Below are 20221 nucleotides of genomic sequence, written 5' to 3' on the forward strand. Positions count from 1 at the left end.
GATAATGTCCTTGTTTCTGTTGGTAATTTCTAAGATATGTCCATTGTCCGTCTTTATAGTAAATGATGTTGTATGGGTTATAAAAATTCAGATCGCACTGGTTTCCGGACCTGGAATACTGAGTGGTCTATTTGATTTGCAGGGATTACTGATTGGAACTGTTACTAAGATAAGGTTGTTTTTATTGAGAGTAAAACATACTGCAAATCGTTTTGGTGATAGTTCCCATAAATAGAAGTTTATTCAAAGCCAAATCCTCGAAGGCAGTCCTAAAACAATCTACGAATATGTTCGTAATTGGCTCTGGAAGATGGCTTGATTCGATCTTTTTTCCTATAATGCAATATAACTTTATCTCCGTTAAGGTTACCGTTGCTTCCCTTCTTGCTGAGGAACTTGTACGTACATACATACTTGCCTAGTTTATTGAAAAAGCCTACTCATTCCCACACCTGTTTTAATTTAATGTAATAGGAGATGGATTAGGTTCAGCGCATTTTCGCGATCAGCGAATTAGACGCAATCAGTTGAAGATCCGTACCAGAAGAGTTGCAGACATTGTAATCGTCCACACAAACATCTTATGTTTGCTACCTTAAGATAAGACTACGAACAGGTCCAGCGCGGAGATAACTAGTGCTTAGTCGCGCTTGTCTTTCTGAAGAGACGTGTGTGGCGTGATAAACGTAACTAAAAAGTAGTTTTTGGCTTTTAAACGCATCAGCTACAGAAGCAGAAGAAAAAGTGTAATAGTAGGACCGTCCACAGAATTAACAAAAGGAGATTACTAGTGCTGTAAACGAAACCTGGTAAAACACACACAAACTGATCTCTGCTAGTTTGTGTGAGAACTAAATCGAAAGGGGGAGAGAACACTTTTCTGCGGTTTTAGGCACCTAAGTACAAATCTTCGTAATATGCAACCAATACACCGTCCTACGTTAAGAAGAATTCATTACCCTCATGAAAGCACTTAAGAAAACAGCAAGCGGTTGTACATGCTGGGTTTCCTACAGAACTCTTACGAGTAGCCCCACTAATATCGAGCGAGCTAAAGCACCCTCGTATTAAAAGACTTGAGAAACGAAGAGCTTTCATAAAGAGTTAAAAAAAGGAATAATTCAAAGGAATAATGGAGGATTCGCACTAGATATCCAATTTGGATTGCATCTGGACAACTCAAACGTCGCAACTTATGCTTACTCTCTCATAGGATCATGGTCCTTAGATCTTAAATAATTAAACGAGAACAAGGGTTGAAAGGGAGCAAAAATCGTGATGCTGAAGACCAATTGACGAAAACTTAAAATATTAGTCTAGAAACTTCTTCAGAAATCCAAGGAAATGTTTCTGAACAACCGGTAGAGATGATAAAAGATATCTAATATCCTAGTGGTACTTCTCTACACGGAACTGAACAGCAAAGCAAAACTTAAAGACCAAGCCACAAATTTTCCGTCACAATCATTGCTGCTTAATGGGTGCAGTACTTGAAAAGCCACTGTCAAAAGAAAGCTGCAAACATTCTTATATAGATATGTTCGAAACATCTTACAGATTGTCTGGCCCAATCGTATCTTCAATACAGCGTTCCAGATAGCCGTGAACACATCTGCAATCAAATCCCTATAGAACAACAAGGCTATTGACGACTTTAAGTCGAAACTGTACCAATTATAATAATTACTAAGGCAGGAAAACGTTTGAATTCCCTATTTGATAAGATCATGTTATCGTTAAGCAAAAAGTGTCAACGCATAAATCAATTCTAAGCTGGCTTAAAAAGTTATAAGAATGCATGAAGAGTATTGTAAAAGTTTTTCTTTCCAACTTCATAGAAGAGTGTTTTCATTTCGTCTGTTGAAACAAAGCGCAAGGTTTAAAATCTAAGGCACTCATAACTTATTATTTTTTTACAGAATTTGTATAAAGAGATAAGACTCAAACATTTAATTTCCAAAATGTCCACTTACCTCAAAACCATGCATCTCAATTTCAAGCATTTAACACGCAACAAATCAATAGCTTTTTGACTCTTATCAGAGAAACGTAAGTTATCAGGATCCCATCGCAATTCTAAACGCTCCAAGCTTCCACAATTTGATGCAATATTATCCATAAGCTGATCAACATGAATATTGACTCCAAGTTTTTCAGAAGTTCCCATAACTAGAATCCTTAAAGAAAAACACATTAAATTTATAACAGCAATCCAATAAAGCTCAAGACTTTATTCACTTACTTTGCATTCGTTAACAACGGAAGAATGCTCATCCACAATTGATCTGTAATATGTGGCATTCCTGACAAACAGCATGCAATTAATTGACTTCCATGTCGTGAGAGGAATTTCTGCAAAGCTTCGTCTGATAAGTTGTCAGATGCATCAATATCCAAAGAGATAAGTGATCTTGTGACAAAAACAGAAAACATTTGTTTTAAGAAATTAAAAATTAACTATCAAAAACGTACCTTGACATTCCAGATTCCATCCAAGCCTTCAGCACGGAGTCAGTGAAACCATTAATCTGTCCAGCACACAAAAACTTCAGAGCTGGAATCCTCGTCAGCATATCGATCAGACATTCAGCAGACAAATCTGTTGCAGTAATGTCCAATTCTTGGAGGGCACACTTTTCCCAATCGGTCTGCATTACGTACTCAGACTTAAGACTTGTTCCATTCATCAAGAGACATGTCAACTGCTTTGATCGCTGAATTAAAGCCTTCAAAGTTGATCCTGTGACTTTGTTGCAGAAATTCACAGCCAAACATTCAAGTTGGATACAATTCGAACTGAATGCATCAATATGCGAGTCATCGATGAAATTGATGCCATAAAGATTGATTACTCGAAGATTTGGAGTAGCCGACTTCAGTTTGTGCACATTGATGACTTCATAAATTTCCTCCTCTTCTTCTTCGCACTTCTCATAGGTGCCAATCAAATGCAACACCTCCAGACCATTGATGAAGTTGTAGATTTTTCTCATGAAACCTTCCATAAAGATGACTTCGGACAAACAAATGCACATGTAACGTAGCTTTGTGGGGAAAGCCTGCATTTCACTGAAATCGTGAAGTTGCATAGCTAGGAAAAGAAAACCAAAATATTTAGAATTATAATTCATAGGTATCAGATTAAAAAGATACCTGTTGAAAAATCCAAAAGCATATGGGTGAGATTTGGACACTTTGCCGAGAGTTCATGAAGCACGGTGTGTGTGATTAATTCAATTGGAAGTTCAATGTAACGCAAGGTGGGTCCAAAACGAACCGAAATCAGTGCCAACAATGATTCCAACGATCCAACATGAAGACCGGAAACTTCGGGTCGCAACGAGACATTCTTCCATAGTCTGGTATCATAGGCGACTTGCCTCCAACGACGGCAAATTCTGGCCAAACGACAGATCTCACGATGCGATAAGTACGAGAAGATGTGCAAAAGAACTTTATCGGGAAGTTTTTCAATAGTCTAAAAAATAAACAAACGAATAAAACGATTGTTATTAAAGTTAAAAAAAGAAAGATATAAAGAATTTGAAATGAATATTTTTAAATTCATGAAGTAGTATCAAGTTTGCAAACCCTAAAAATCTTTGCAAGTTGTTACTTGTTAGATTACTCCTTTCTTGCATAAATTTTATAGAAACGCTAAACCATTTGTGATAAAACGGTTTTGTCATATATGGTCTACACGATACTTGAAAAACTACACTACTCTTAATGATGGTAGTTCTGCCAAAAATGTTTTAAAGTATTTTTTGATTACACTCAAACCTGTTAAAAGGGATTTGCAAAATACTAATTCATGTACTTGGCAGTATTGCAGTAACTACCAGTGCAATGATTTGAATTTTGTTATAGGGCTGTAACCTAAAAAGTAACATTCTCTGAAAACAAGACAAAATATGAGTAACAAATGTATAGTTATACTAACAACTAAAAAATGTAAGTGTAGCAAAGAAGTAACACCCGAATTTCAATATTACCGATTTTGACATTTATATTACACATAACTCATTTGCAAGGAAGCAAACCGATAGCAACTCAGTCAAAAATTCTTCTATTTCAAAACCCAGAACTTGCGTAACATGTACGCATAGTCCAAAAAGTCTTCGTATAGCAGCCTAACCTTAGTGTTTTTTGAAAAAAAGTACTAGGAATAAATGTAAAAACCAAAGTGTTAGGTTAGGCTAGGTTAAAGTGGCTGCGGATACAGAACCCACACACTTAGGCAAAAAGAAAAGGCCCATTCTAACACCACACGAATCTAGAGAATTACTTTTTACTAGTCGAACAATTTTGAGCATTTTATAAAGCGAAGAAGATATTTGATATCCTTATAAGCTAGTTCACTGGGATTATTAAAAAGGTAGTCTCCCAGATGAAGTCTGCGTCTTAGTGAAAGAGCAGGGCAAGTGCATAGAAGGTGAGAGATTGTTTTCTCTTTTTTCCCATCCAAACAGCTCCTGCAGAAGTCATTTGAGGCTACACCAAGTTATATTGCGTATCTCCCTATAAGACAGTGTCCCGTAAGGACAACTATTAGGGAGCTAATATGAAGTCTGCGTTGAGATAACAAGTCTTTAGAGCGCTTTGGTAAATTGTGCCACCTAGAGTTTGCTATCGCAATTCTTTTATCAGAAGTTAACATGTAGCTATCGGTATACCTATCTTCTCCCTTTCAAGTGAAATAAGTATGACGGTTCCATTTTTAGCGAGTTCATCGGCTTTACAATTTCCTGTGATGTCTTTGTGGCCCGGCACCCAACAAAGGTGATGGTTAAATTGCTCCACCGTTTCCATAAGAGACGATCGACAATCGAGGGCCGTTTGAGATTTGGTTGAGACACCGTCAAGATATTTAATAGCAGCCTGACTGTCAGAGAAGATGCGGATATCAGAAGTTGATATCACGTTTTCTCTTAGCCAGAAGAGAACCTCTTTGATCGCAAAAATTTCCGCTTGCTTGCTTTTGTCATCCAGCGGTTTTCTGTTTTCCCATTCATCTCTGGGTGGAATGGATACCGGGAAGTTTTTTCCAAATTGGGGTTTTGGAATAGTTTAGTATGTACTTTGGTATAGAACCAAAGAGATTCAAAATGATGGAGCGCCCACATTATTGTTCCTCCACTGAGATGAGGCGTTGAGTATTATAGCTGTACTCGCTGCCATTTGTTTGCTGAAGATGTCGAGGGGTGTCAGATAGAGGAGAGTGTCTAACGCTGCTGAGGGTGTGGTTCTCAATGCCCCGCTTATGCAGACATGCAGTGCGTTGGACTCTGCTAAGTTTGTCGTAGTTTGTGACTTTCTCCAGTGCAGTCAAGTATTGGTCGGAAGACCGATATGTTTAGCCAGTAGGTTATGCGAGGTTGAAAACTTTCTTTTCTCAGTGTATTAGGATGTTCTCCTGCGACGGCGATAGCAACATCATCGGCATACACAACCACTCTGTAGCCTTACCTATCAAGGGATATTAGTAGTTCGTTTACCACTATGTTCAACAGGAGAGGGACAGAACACCACCTTGTAGAGTGCCTTTACCGACACACCTTTTCGTACAAAAATCCCCCATCTTAGAATTGATGATCCTGCTTTTTAGCATTAGATTAATCATTAGCAGAAGTCATAGCGGATGTGTCAACGTTTTTGAAAGCTCTCAATATCCAGAAAGGCAACCATAGTATATTCCTTTTGCTCTAGGGAGTATTTGATAGTTCTTACCAGAGTGTACAAGGCTGTTTTTACCAATTTCCCTTTGCAGTGGCATCGATTATGTCTTATCAGTGCTATTACGCACATGGATATCAATCAATCGTTCCAGAGTTTTGAGAATAAATGATGATAGGTCTACCAAAGTGGTAACAATGATAATAGTTAGTTTCCACTTTCATCTTTATACCAAATTTAAAAAAAATTGTGATTGTGATTTTCAAAATATTTGTTTTTAATATACTGTTATAGTAAATACTTGATCTCAGAATCGGAGACTTTTTGGAATACATATGTGTAAATAGCACGAGAGTTTCATTTTTATCAATTTTTAGCTTATGTTACTAAATGGAAACCACTTTCTTACTATCATTTTTGTGACCTTTTCGAATGCCATGCCGTTTGTATTATATTTTCAATGTTAAAAATGTTTACAGATGTTTTTGGAAAAGTGAAAAAAATTGAGTTTCTGGAATTGAAAAAGCGATTCACTTACATTAAAAAAGTAATCAACAAGCATCTGGAGTAACAAGAGGTCAACTTGAAAGAACAAATGTGACTTGTGGTCTTAAAGTTACAATCGAAGTTCGGATATGAAATCAACACCACAAGTTTTCTTCAAAACGTATTGTCAAAACCCCGAAAACATTAAATAAAAGTTTTGCCAACATTTGTATAGTGCTATTTACATATATTTACACAGTATCTAGAAGATAAACATGTGTACTTTGTAGCATTGCCCTTATTATCAGAGGCACCGTGTGAGCATTGGCACAGGGTTTAAAAGGAGTTGTGGGTGCACATTGGTTTTGAATTCCTAAATATTTTGCAATTACTGGGAAAAACAGAGTTTGGAAAGGCATATTCGAGTGGTACGGCTAAAGAACAAATCTCTGTATTTGAAAGTACGACCCAAATTGAAGTAAGAACTCATGAGGATTCCTAGAAGCGCATTACAAAATTACGGTTGACTTTTTAAGGGGAGTAATGCAGCTGGCTATTTATCTAGACCAGAAACCGTTCAAATAAATGTAAAAATGGGTGAGACCAGAAACTTTGCGGCGATGTTTGTATTATTTGGAAGTATTATAGTCTTTTAGAAAAAAGCGAAATAAGAGGAGGAGAAAAACTTTTTGCATCGCCTTAGAAAACCTAAACTTCTTGTGACATTTTTGGTGGCTGGTGATACACATACCGGGAATGTAGAGATGTTCAGTCTCGTGTGCAATCTCTTGTGCAAGTGCCATCCATGGATAGTGGCAAGGGGGTATATCTCGCTTTAACGATACAAGGCAACGTTGGGTTTTTGAAGCATTAGATTAAACATGGTTTTTTGCTTCCCATTTTACAATGCGTTTAGTTAAAAATTTAATAAGCTTATCAATTCTTGTCGTTGCAGTGCCACATTTGAAGAAGAGAGTTGGGAGTCTGGGAATGACAATGGAAAGCTATGAGTACTATCGTCAGCGAAAAAAATGTATTGGATTACAATTTTGCAGACAGGGGGCCATTAATAATAGAATTGAAAATAGAAGAGAACCCTGGGGCACACCTGCATTTATTTTGTAGTATTCAGACTTGACCCCATCTAATACTACTTGTATTCAACGATCCGCAAGGCAATTACTAACCCAATAAAGGGGGATTTATAAAAACCGAAAGCAGAGCCTGATGCCAAACCCTATTAAACGCTTTTGGATATCAAGTGTAACCATAGGGATGAACCATAAGGCCGCAAGTAGACCTACTGCTGTGAAAGCTATACTGCCGGTTATTAAGAGCACTTCGTTCTTCAAGATATTTCTTAAGCTGAAAATTGATCATCGTTCCTATGACCTTAGAAAGCAGGGACTTAAATTTAATTGGACAATAGTAAGAGGGTGAGGAGCATTCACCTTTTTTAGGAAGAGGACGGACAAATGCTCCTTTCCATCCACTCGGAAAGGGACATAGACAATAAGACAAACGAAAAGCTTAGGCAGTGGTTTTGCCAGCAAACGAACACGTCTTCAGAACGATAGCAGGAATACCATCCGGACCATTTATTGCAATCTCTTAGGATTCTCGCCACAGTACGAGTGCGGAAAAATGTATAGTTTTACTAACGCTCTCAAGTATACATGCGGAGTCATAACACTCACTGGCAGAGTTGAATAATAGACGAACTGCCAACTAAAGAGATTAGCTTTCTGTAAAGAGTTAACAAACAAAGTATCACTAACATAAACGAGTGTAGGAACCGAGGAAGAATTCCTAATGTTTTTTACAAATGATTAACAATTTGTACCGCTTTTGGGATGTTGCAGTATCTTTTCCCGTCATTTTTGGTCACGTATAAATTTTGTCCGTCGAATATGGGCTTTTCAAAACTTCCCGGATTTCTTGAGCTGTTTCCGGGTATACTCAGTAGGATTGGCTTTAATGCAGAGGAAATATACTTCTTTAGCCAATGCTAAACTATGCGCTTTCCTTAGGTCTGATGCTTTTAATTAAGAAGACTCAAACATGTCATAGGATCAGCGCTGGTGTCAATGTGAGTATCGATGAAGCATATAGTGACCAGTTAAAGATCCTGAAATAATTAGTGAGTCCGTTTTATTTGGCTTTCTCTTTTTTTAAACTGGATAGTTTTGATACAGATTAAACACAATGATGAAATGTGCCTAGAGGTGATAGAACACTATAATAGTGTGCTTAGAATTTTGCACGTCCGATATTCGAGTTAGCTTGTTGAAGATCTCAGAACACACCTCTTGCGTAGTTGTATGACTCGGATGTTCAAGCCATGGAAAAGTCTCAATTTTGCCGAACAGCTTTATCAGCCGTCTTGGACTGAAAAGACCAATGGTATGTCAACAACTCAAAAGATCATCCAATGAATTGATGAGCTAAATCTGAAAATCAGCAATAAAGTCTTTGAAAAATGGAGTAACAGAAGACGTTATTGTGAAATCAAGCCGATTTAGCCACTTATACGAAGTTGTGTTGCACAATTAAGGAGAATGTTTGCTCTTACTATTAAAGCTATGATTTGCATGTCCCTGCTTCTGTGGGAATATTTCAAGATCACTGAATTAAAATAAATATACAGCTTAGGACCATAAGGTACTTTTGGCCACCAGTGCGTATACTAACACTTCACAGTTCTTTTATTTAATTCAACTTAAACGTTTTTCTACTTTCCATTTTGATGCATATTTGTTTATACTTCGGTTAAAAAACACGTACCTATACGCAGTGGCCATTTTAAGTTAAATCACCAATAATATACATAACAAGCGTAAATCAATGTTTGGTGGTCTTTTTTAAAAACTGAATAGATGGATACTATGTATAAGATCTTTTATTAGCCACATGTCCTACATTCCTTAAATCACTGGAATTGTTATTGATTCGATATTACTTTCGGTGCGACATTATTCAGAATTTTTGAGTGTATACAATTTTAATAAACTCAGAAAAAAACACAAACAAAATGATCCCCAAACATTACGATTTAAAAATAGAACATTTTCGACAGTTTCGAGTACATCTTTTGTGCGCCACTCTCATTCCTGCGGACAAAAAAAAACTACATATGTGCATTTCATTTGAAATATATTTCAAACAAGTGTTCCACTTAAAAATCTCTCTTTCTGAACAAATCACATATTAACTTTAAGTTATTTTCAATTATTTGTTAACTTTTTTAAAAATTCTATTACCGTGTTAGCAAATGGACTTCGATATGTTCCATCAGATAGATACACTTGAGATGCTTCTACCGCTAATTGTCCCCAAATATCTGTAGATATATCCATTTTGAGTGATTTATTTTCTTCTCAGTTAATTCACTTCAAAATATGTATGATCACGGTTTTATCAATTTTGATATTGTTTATGAAATCAAATTAAAAATCTGCAATTGCAACCGTGATTTATCTACGTTTAAATAATATTCAAAATATTATTTTCAAAGGTGTATTTATGAGGACTTTTTTTCTATTACTTCCGATTGTTCTTATGTAAAATTTGTTAAATGACTGAATTTACTTTTGAGAGAATTTTCCAAAATAACCCAACAAAAACTGAATGGGAAATTTTATTTTTAGCTTGAAGTTCAATTAAAAAAGTGCTTTACTTTGAATACAATCTGAATATTGCCTGTATCGTCGCTGATCATTGAGTGAAAACAAATAAAAACTGTTTGCACCTTTAAATGTTTTTGAAAACATTCAGCGAAACAAAAATTTTCAAACTTTTAATTAAAATAGTGTTAATTTGTATGATTCTAAATGTGAATATTATGCTTCATTTGAAACAAATCACGAAAGTAATGATAAATATTTTAAACTTATATGTTTTAAGTATTTGTTCGAAAAGATTTAAGTGAAAGGAACCTAAAATGTGTTCTATATTATATTTCGGGCATCAAAGATAATAAAATGGATGTTTTTTTACCAGAGCAGTTTAAAAAATGAAAATATTGGTTAACCTCAAATATCTCACGAACCAATGACGATAGAGACTTTAATTAAATTTTATATTATTGTAACGTGACCAAACGTTATACCAAACAAGTATATTTTTGAAAAAAATCAAATAAATGGTTTTTTATAAATAAAAACAAATTTAAAAAAATTGTCACCTCGAACATTTTACGAATGTAAAATGATTTTATCTCCAAAATAATTTTGTGCAACCAAGAATAACGTTTTTAACATCAGGTAAAATTTTGACAAAAATCAAATTGACTCTATTTTTACAAAAAATAAAACCTATCGTTTTGTAGTCCAAACCTGATGCCGACCACAATAACTTTCTTCTCGCCTATAATTCTCTCTCTGAATTAAGGGAATGCCTTTATAACCAATACCTTAACCAAATAGAAAATAACCCTCTTTCTGATGCAAGGGCATTTTTCAAGTTTATAATTGTCAAAAGAAAATCGTATGGGTTTCCACCTTCAATGAGTTTCTGCAAGATAATCACCTCAGATCCAACAACTATAACAAATCTATTTGTTAAATACTTTAGCAAATCTTGTACTAAACATTTCCATGATAATGATCCTCACTATCTTAGTTACTTAGATGGTTGCGCTCAAACCTTTCTTTCATCTTTCACAATAACTGAAGAAATGGTACTTCCCAAAATCGTAAGCCTCAAAGAAAACTTTAGCCCTGGTTCTGGTGGCGTCCCATCAGTTGTCTGCCAAAGCCTCTAACTGCACTCTTTGAACTCTCTCTTTCACAAGGTGTGTTCCCTCATATATGGAAAGATCCATTTATATTTCCCATTCATAAACAAGGCAATAAAACTGAAATTAATAATCATGGACGAAATTTTGATGCATCTTGAAACTTTTTGAAAGCCTAGTTCATGATTCCGTTTATTCCCATTGCAATTTTTTGGATTTATATCCAAAGTTTTGTCAGCCCTCGAGAATGGCAATGAAGTTGGCGTTGTATATACTGATTGCGCAAAAGCCTTTGATAAAATATCCCATAAGATAATTTATCTCAAACTAAGAGCACTAGACTTTCCATCTATATTTATAAACTGGATAAGCTCCTATCTTGCGAATAGAACTTATAGAGTCCTTTTCCGTAACTCAGTCTCCAGTCCTATACATGCAATTTCTGGAGTCCCACAAGGTAGGTCCCCTTCTCTTCGTCTTATCTGTTAACGATGTCTGTCTGAAATTAAAAAACTCAGACATCCTAATGTTTGCGGATAATAAGAAAAATGTTAAGATTATCTCAACTCTATCTGATTCCTTACTTTTACAAAATGATCTTAATATCTTGTTAACTTCCCATAGGAAGTTATTGTAATAGGTCCGATTTGTCAAATTGAAAGTTTTGACATTTCTCGACGTTTCAAGGTCCCTAGAGTCGAAATAAAAGATTTTTAGAAAGATGTCTGTGCGTGCGTGTGTACGTACGTCCGTACGTTGGCGACGTTTTTTTCGTCGTCCATAGCTCAAGAACCAGTAGAGATATCTACTTCAAATAAATTTTGTTATACAGATAATAAGGCAAAAAGATGCAGAAACGGCTCTCAAGAAAATTGCGTGGGTGGTTTTTTTTACCATAGCAGTTTGAAAAAAATGTGAAAATTTTGGTTAACCCTAAATATCTTACGAATCAAAATTGCCAGAGACTTGAATTAAATTTTATACAATATATTGTAACGTGATACCAAACAGGTATATTTTTTGAAAAAAATCAATATAACGTTTTTTTTTATAAATCAATAAAACGGACAAATAAAATTGGCACCTCCAAAATTTTACGACTAAAATATGATTTCATCTCCAAAACAATAATGTTTTTCACATCTGATAAAATTTTGAGAGAGAAAAATCGAATTGACAGTTTTTTTATAAAAAATAAAAATCTAAAAAAAAGTTGGTAAAAATTGAATATCGATTCAAATATCTTTTCAAAAACTTGAAATTTAGGCTTCAATCTTATTTTATCTTATAAGAAATATTGCTTTCAACATTCTGAAAAATGTTGACAAAAATCGAATTGACAGTTTTTTTTACAAAAAATAAAAACCTAAAAAAAAATGTATAAAAGTTGGTAAAAATTGATTTTTGGCTCAAATATCTTTTCAAAACTTTGAGATATTGGCTTTAATTTTCTTTCATATTTAAAAAAATATTGTTGTCAACATTCAGTAAAAATTTTGAAAAAAATCCAATTGACACTTTTTTTTAAAATTAACAAAAGTTGGTAAAAATTGATTTTTGACTCAAATATCTTTTCAAAAAATGTAGATATTGGTTTCAAACTAATTTGATCTTATACGAAATATTGTTTTCAACATTCGATAAAACTTTGAAAAAAATCGAATTGATAGTGTTTTTACAAAAAATAAAACTCTAAAAAAAAAACAGTACTAAAACTTGGTAAAAATTTACTTTCGACTCAAATAGCTTTTCAAATATTTAAAATATTGGCTTCAAACTTATTTTATTTTACAGAAAATATTGTTTTTGATATTCAGTAATTTGTAAATAAAAATCCAACAATCCGTTTTTTTTATACAAAATAAAATCTACAAAAAATAATACGCAAATTTGGTAAAAATTGATACGAGTACATATAGACAAACTTTTAAGCAAGACAAATCGACAGACGGGATGGGAAGTTATCAGTGTGGGTCGCATCCCAGCCTCTTATTTTTCTTGTATTTTATACCTTTTATGTCAGTGAGACAAAAGTAGCAATCCGAAACGTGATCTCGCTGTTCAGTCCATATCATGGGTAATGCAAACGGCATAGGTCGTGCGCCTTTCTTGCAGTCGATTGAATTTTTCACAGCAACAGACATAAGGAGCCCAGGATTTGTCTTGATGGGTGACAGAAAAACCAAAACATTGGTGATATCACTCCAACACAATATTCGTAAAGTTTTGTCTTTGTTTTTTGAAAGTCAGTTCTCCGCAAACATAACATAAATAGATAGGATCATTGTTACACTTCCTCGACATGTTCACATGGTTAATAACAAAAAAATGCTAAAACAAAAAGGTGTTAAAATGCAACCACAAATAATTTTAAAATGGGTTACTTGGAAGCGCTTCTGTTAATTTGCTGCGTAGTACAAGTTTTGAGTTATACCGTATCACAACAAAACTAAGGCTAATTGACACTTGACAATTGTGATTTAATAATGAGACTAGATTGACAAAACAAAATTAGCTATCAAATTTCGTGTGACAAAACCAGTGTTGACCAGTGTTATCTATTGTTGTTTTGTAAGCTTTATATGCTTAGTTTTTTCTATTTTTCAGATTAGATAATCTTCTGTTAAACCACGGTGGGTTTGAATTGGGTTTAGCTATTTTTTTAGGAACATACATATCAAAAGTTTTATGTAGATACATTGCGAATTTTTCAAACGCATTATCAAGGCTTAAATTAATCAAGGCAGTATCCCAAGCAATTGACAACAAAAACTTATTGATAGCAACAAAGTGTGCACGTTTATAATCAAAATAAAAAAATTCTGCTACCTCAATTGTATCTTCTATATAAGTTAAAAATGTACACCCTACACTAAGGCATTATGGTGAATTGAGTGTTTTATAGCAAATTATATAACTCCAATGAACTTTTTGGTCGAATATAACTTATGCTATAAGCTTAAGTTTATATTTTAATTCAACTTGACTACAAACAAAATTATTTCTTACTGCTATAATAACATTTCATAAATAATTCAAAAATGAAATACTTCAAGGATCCAATATGTTAAGATTTCCAGACAACAATTATACATTTTTACAAAATCTTAACTGGTAGGACAAAACCGCAGGGTTTTTGTTGTTGCATCGAGGGTAGAAAAACATCGACAAATTTTCCAGAAACGTGATCAAATCTCCGAAAAATGATGGCGGTTAAAAGCAGCAGCGCCATCACCCTAACCTAAATCTCGACCAATACTTTTAATATTTGACACATACCTCCATTTTTCCTCTTTTAAAAAACTAAAACTCATTTTGACATTTAAAAAAACCGTCCATAATAATCGGTTATAATCGGGTCTCTTATCCACATTACACATTTACAATCATTAAAAATGTATTGTCATTGCACATTTAAGCCCATATGATCTGAAATTCATTCCATAATCAAATTTAATAACAAAAAATCAGGGCACTTTTTTACCAAACACTTTTCACATTGTAACTTTTTAGTTTTAATTTGCAAATAACGTTTCACTAAACCTTAATTTGCAAAGAGTCAATTCATTTCTGAAAAGTGAAAACTTTTTTTATTATGCAAAGTTCTTATTCTTTTTGTTTCACCAAACAATAAAAATTATATTTAGAATTTTGAAAAGCTTTTCAGAGAATTTTTCACTAACTTTAATATTCAAAAATATCATGATTTTTACCCAAAAGTGAATTTTTTTCTGATTAAAAACTCACCAAATTTTCTCTCGAAACATTTCCCAATGCATCTCTGGTAATTGCTGAAGATGTTGTCTGCACAGCAAGGACATTCCAGTTATCCATTTCTTAGATGTTTTTATAATTTCCAAGAATTCTTATTATTAATTTTTTTCTTAATAAAGCTTTAAAATGTTTTGTTTAGTTTTTATTCATTCATCCTAAATATATGCACAATTTATTTACATTGAAACTGTAAGACATTTTTGTATTTAAAAACTTTTTATGAAGCAAATGCCCCTTATAATTTAAATATTTTGAACGTTATGTTATTTAAAATTTTGAAAAAAAGCTTTGATTTCCTAGCTACTATTTTAAAGTAATTAACTTAATAATTTACTATAATTTTCATACTAAAAGTAACAACACATGAACATCATCATCTCTTCACTAACTTTAAATTAATTGTAATTAAGTTAAATACATATGACCTATAGTTGACTTCAAGTTAGAACTTGAAAAATTGGGCCAGTTTATGTTTTTAAGATTTCTTAGAATTTTCACATTCAGATTGACAAAATAGGAGAAGAAAATTTAAATAGAATTCACTATTAACTCTAATCTAGTAATAAAATTAGCTTTGCATTTCTTTTCTTCTTTTTTGGATTGGGAGAGTAATCGGAAAACCGCAACGTATAGGGCATATTAATACAAAAAATGATCATTAAGTTTATTTATTTATTCAAACAAAAAAATATTTTAAATTGCTAGCTATTTAAAAGTCCAAATAACCGAAATAATACATTGTTTATATTATATTTTTCAGAAAAGAGTAAAAACTAAAAAATAAAAAAGAATTGGGTATTCTTACTATGGTGGGTCTATATGGGTTGGCCTAAAATAGTTAGATAAAGAATATTTTGAGTTTTTCCATTTTGAGCATGAATAAATAAACAGTTGGGGGTACCGAATGTGGAACAGGCAACATAAAGTTGGCCATGTAAAAAAAATGTTTTCTCCAAATTGACACCACAAACGTTAAGTGTTTGCCCTTTGGTATTATTTATGAACATCGCAAATGATAAACGCACAGGATATTGTAATCTTTTGAATTCAAATGGCATATCAGTTGGAATCATAGGGATACTCGGTATCAAACACACTTCTCCTTTTGATTTACCAGTTGAGATTGTATCTCCAATCAAATTTGGCAATAACTTTTTCACTGCCATTCTGGTGCCATTACAGAGTTTTGGTGAATTAATTTTTTCAATAATATAATCAAAGAACCAATTTTCAGACTCAACCAATGCGGTGGTATACCTGAAGGTTCCAATGAATTTAACAATTCAATTGGATAATTCATTGCCTGATCTTGATTCATAACACTGTCAATTGATTTATATGTAGTGACTATACCTGGCTGTGTCGCTTGAATTTGAAGATTAATGGCATTGATATGAATGTTTTGGTGAGGATCAGATCTCGGAATTGTAGCTCTAGCGTTGGCTTTATCTACATTGATTGGGAAGTCTATAGGATAGACTGAGATTCAGTTGTTCCGAAAAGATAGTATTTCTAACTCCGTGATCGGTCTTTGAACCGTCTGTATAGAAGTGTAACGCAACGTCTTCCAGGGGTCTCTCTTCTTCCCAGGAGGGTCTTGAAGGGATCAACAAATGAAAGCTTTTACCGAATACTATTTTTGGGATGGTATAGTCTAAGTGATCTGGGATAGACCTGAAACTGTCTAGAATAGTAGTATGTCCAGTATTGTTACTGGTCCATTGAAAGGTGGCTCTAAGCCTTACACATGAGTTGGCTGCCACCATTTTGGAGAAGATATCAAGAGGTGTTAGGTTTAAAAGCACTTCCAGTGCTGCGGTTGGTGTTGTGCGAAGTGTTCCTGTGATGCACATACCTGCTGACCGCTGGACTTTGATGAGCTTATTTAGATTTACCATCTTGTCCAGTGCGGTTCACCATACGACAGCTCCATAAATGAGTATCGGTCTGATTACCGAAGTGTATAGCCAGTTGGTTATTTTTGGGGAGAAGCCCCATTTTGATCATATGACCTTTTTACAAGTAAAAAGCGCTACAGTAGCCTTTTTTAATCTTTCATCAATATTTGCCTTCCAATTTAGTTTTTTGTCTAAAATGAGGCCTAAATATTTAGCTTGGTCGGAAAAGCTTAATGGTATTCCTCCAATCTTGGGTGGGCTAATCTGAGGAATTTTATATCTTCTCGAAAAGAGTATTAATTCTGTTTTATGTGGATTGACGTCCAGTCCACATTGCTTAGCCCATTTTGTTAGCCTATTTAAGGCATTTTGTAGGAGTTCTGAGAAAACTTGGGGGTGCTTCCCACATACGGATATTGCAACGTTCGTCGTCAGCATAGGCAATCACCTTGAAACTCTCTGCTTCCAATGATGTTAGTAGGTCGTTTACTACCATGTTCATGAAACAGCAATACATTTGCCAAAAAGTTGTTAGACACTGAAAATAATAAATCGCAGTGGACGCCTCGACCGAATTCTTCACATTACCTCAGATTTCTGTCCCATCACAGAATTAAAAGAGGAGTTAATTCAGCGTGGTTTGTTGTCCCAGATATATATCGCAACAATTCATAATTGGCAGGGTGAACGATCAAAATTGGCAGCGAAAAATATAAATGTCGAGAATCTCAACGCGACCATTCAGAATGTGGTTCCGGGACAGACGGTTTCCTTCAAATCAATAGACACCGTTATGAAACAGGATGTCAATAATCTTACGAAGTTTTGAAATTGACTGGAATGCCACCATACAATTCGTAGTTAAAAGAAGGATCAGTTGCTAACATGCTGCGTAACATTAACCAATTTCGACTATTCAATAGAACAAGACTGGCTTTGAAAAAAGGGGTGAATAACGACATTGAGGCAACAATCATAAAGGAAAAATACAAAGAAGGGTTTGTCTTGATTCCGCGTATACAGATGATTCCAACGGATTTACCATTTGACTTCGAAGTTTACAATTTCCAATACGGCTGGCCTATTCAATTACTAAATCACAAGGCTAGTCGTTTGATGTTTGCGGAATCAACTTGGAGTTCCCTGTTTCACAAATAAGCAATGACGATATTTAACAGTTGTCCTAGACTCAAGACGTTAATTTTAAACAAAAAAGAAAAACGGCTGTAACACCAAATCAAAATCCTAAAATGCAATTGTTGTCTCGCTAGAAGTTTAAGTCGTCAATGATTGTGTCTTAAATATCTGCAATTTTAAAATAACGCCATTTTCTAAGGAGTCTAAGCTAAGGTTTTTGGGTTCAAACTAATTTAGTAATGTCTGAAATATATTTTTATAACCTCTCATTCGATACCAAAAATAGTTTTTACATTTGCTATCGGCTAAAAGTTGTGAATTTTTCTATCAGATTTGTTATATTTTTCTCAAATACCTCAAAAAATATCTTAAATAATTTTTAAGTATTAGGCTTATAGTGGAGTGTCTGGAGCATTCAAAAACGTAAAACCTCGGATTAGAGTTATAGTGAATAGATTAATATGATCGATGTGGGATATTGTTTTTTAAACTATAAATTGCAATGTTTACCCAAAATATTTGTGTGCACTCCATTTTTTCATTGTTTAAACAAATTATTATAAAAAATTAATGTTGACCATATATTTTCACTTTAAACAGTAATTTTTTAACTTCCCATAGGAACATTTTTGACATTTCTCGACGTTTCAAGGTCCCTGAAGTCGAAATATAAGATTTTTAGAAAGATGTGTCCGTATGTCCACATGCCCGTACGTCAGTACGTTCGCGAATTTTTTTTTCGTTGTCCAAAGGTCAAATAAATTTTCTTATACAGATAATAAGGCAGAAAGATGCAGGAAGGACTCTCAAGAAAATTGCGTGGGTGGTTTTTTCTACCATAGCAGTTTAAAAAAAAGTGAAAATGCTGGTTAACATTAAATATCTCATGAACCAATAACAGTAAAGACAAACAAGTTTATTTTTGGAAAAAATCCAATTAAAGTATTTTTTATAAATCAAAAAATCTGAAAACAAATATTTTTTACCTCGAAAATTTAGCGACTAAATATGATTTCATCTCCAAAACAATTTTGTGCAACAAAAAATAATGTTTTTGACATCTGATAAAATTGTGAAAAAAATATAATTGACAGTTTTTTTAGGAAAAAATAAAAACCTGAACGAAAAATTAATAAAAATTGGTAAAAATTTACATTTGCCTCAAATATCTTTGCAAAAGTTTTAAGATATTGGCTTAAAACTATTTTTATATTTTAAACAATATTGTTTTCAACATGCAGTACAATTTTGAGAAAAATCTAATTGACAGTTTTTTTTATAAAAAATAAAAACCAAACAAAAAAAGAATACTAAAACTTGGTAAAAATTTACTTTCGACTCAAATAACTTTTAAAAAATTACAAATATTGTGTTCAAACTTTTTATTTCACAAAAAGTATTGTTTTCGATATTCAGAAGTTTTTTTTCATAAAATTCCAACAGTCCGTTTTTTATAAAAAAATAAAATCTAAAAAATATAGTAGTTGAAATTAATTGGAGAGATATCAAGAAATTCCACTGTACATAGCAGCTGTCGCTCCGCTCTCCCCTCCACGCTTTTCTACCTTTTTGAGATTCCTACTCCTATTTTTATACAAAGGTATCTTAGAAAAATGTTCATATTTTAATATATATAATTCTTCTGTGAGTGTGTATGTCACTGAACTTCTCTTAAACGACTGGACCGATTTCGATGAAATTTTTTGTGTGTGTTCAAGGGGATGTGAGAATGTTTTAAATTCACAATTTAATTATTTTTTTTAATTTATTAGTAGTTGTTGATTTTGGAATGTTTTACATTGGATCCGACAGACTTTTACATGGAATAAACAATCAAAGAATTAGGAACCGCGTAAACGAGACATTCCAGTACCAGGATTCGCTGATATATTTATGACAAAAACTTTAGGTCGATTATATAAAGTTCATCCTAAGCAACGCGAATGTTTTTTTTTGCGTTTATTACTGGCTAACGTCCCTGGGCCGACGTCCTTCCAATATTTGCGAAAAGTCAAAGGTACTTCATACGACTCTTTCTTCGATGCGTGTCGTGAGTTACAACGAGTTTTCCGTCTGATGCATCTGCTCTGTGGACTAATTTTGCATCGGACTAGAACTACTAATCAAAATCTTAATATTGAATTCTCCGCCGAAATATACAACGAGTCATTAATAATGATTGAGGATATTTGTATTCTTATTTCAAACATGCCGCTCATCCATTTTGGAATGCCAGCGCCGAATCGCCCAGCAGTAGACATAATCAACAGCGATGTTCAACGTGAACACCAGTTCGATAAGACTTCTTTGGCTACTTTTGTTGCGGAAAATGAACAATTGCTTACTGCTGAACAACGAAATGTGTATGATCAAATTAACGTTTCAATTGCAGCACAACAAGGTGGATTCTTTTTTTTAGACGCTCCAGGTGGCACTGGTAAAACATTTCTTATCGCACTGATACTTGCGCGGATTCGATCTCAAAATCATATTGCATTGGCCATTGCTTCATCAG

The 20221-nt window shown here is 33.8% G+C and overlaps 1 protein-coding gene across 6 annotated transcripts in view; it reads right to left on the reverse strand.

Moving 5' to 3' along the window:
- Positions 1–20221, reverse strand: part of LOC129942543 (F-box/LRR-repeat protein fbxl-1) — a 43881-nt gene that overhangs the window by 3158 nt on the left and 20502 nt on the right. For 4 of the 6 annotated variants that reach the window (XM_056051535.1, XM_056051533.1, XM_056051532.1 and 1 more), the window contains exons 2-6: positions 14645–14826; positions 3154–3478; positions 2473–3091; positions 2243–2410; positions 1974–2177 (exon numbers count right to left, since the gene is read on the reverse strand). In XM_056051535.1, coding sequence (XP_055907510.1) covers positions 1974–2177; positions 2243–2410; positions 2473–3091; positions 3154–3478; positions 14645–14731 — 1403 coding nt within the window. In that variant the 5' untranslated portion in view covers positions 14732–14826. Of the gene's footprint in view, positions 1–1973; positions 2178–2242; positions 2411–2472; positions 3092–3153; positions 3479–9422; positions 9642–14644; positions 14827–20221 lie in introns of those variants that run through there. The other 2 variants (XM_056051531.1, XM_056051536.1) reach the window with 2 other exon arrangements.

The sequence above is a fragment of the Eupeodes corollae genome, chromosome 1, assembly GCF_945859685.1.
Source record: "Eupeodes corollae chromosome 1, idEupCoro1.1, whole genome shotgun sequence".
NCBI classification, from domain to species: domain Eukaryota; kingdom Metazoa; phylum Arthropoda; class Insecta; order Diptera; family Syrphidae; genus Eupeodes; species Eupeodes corollae.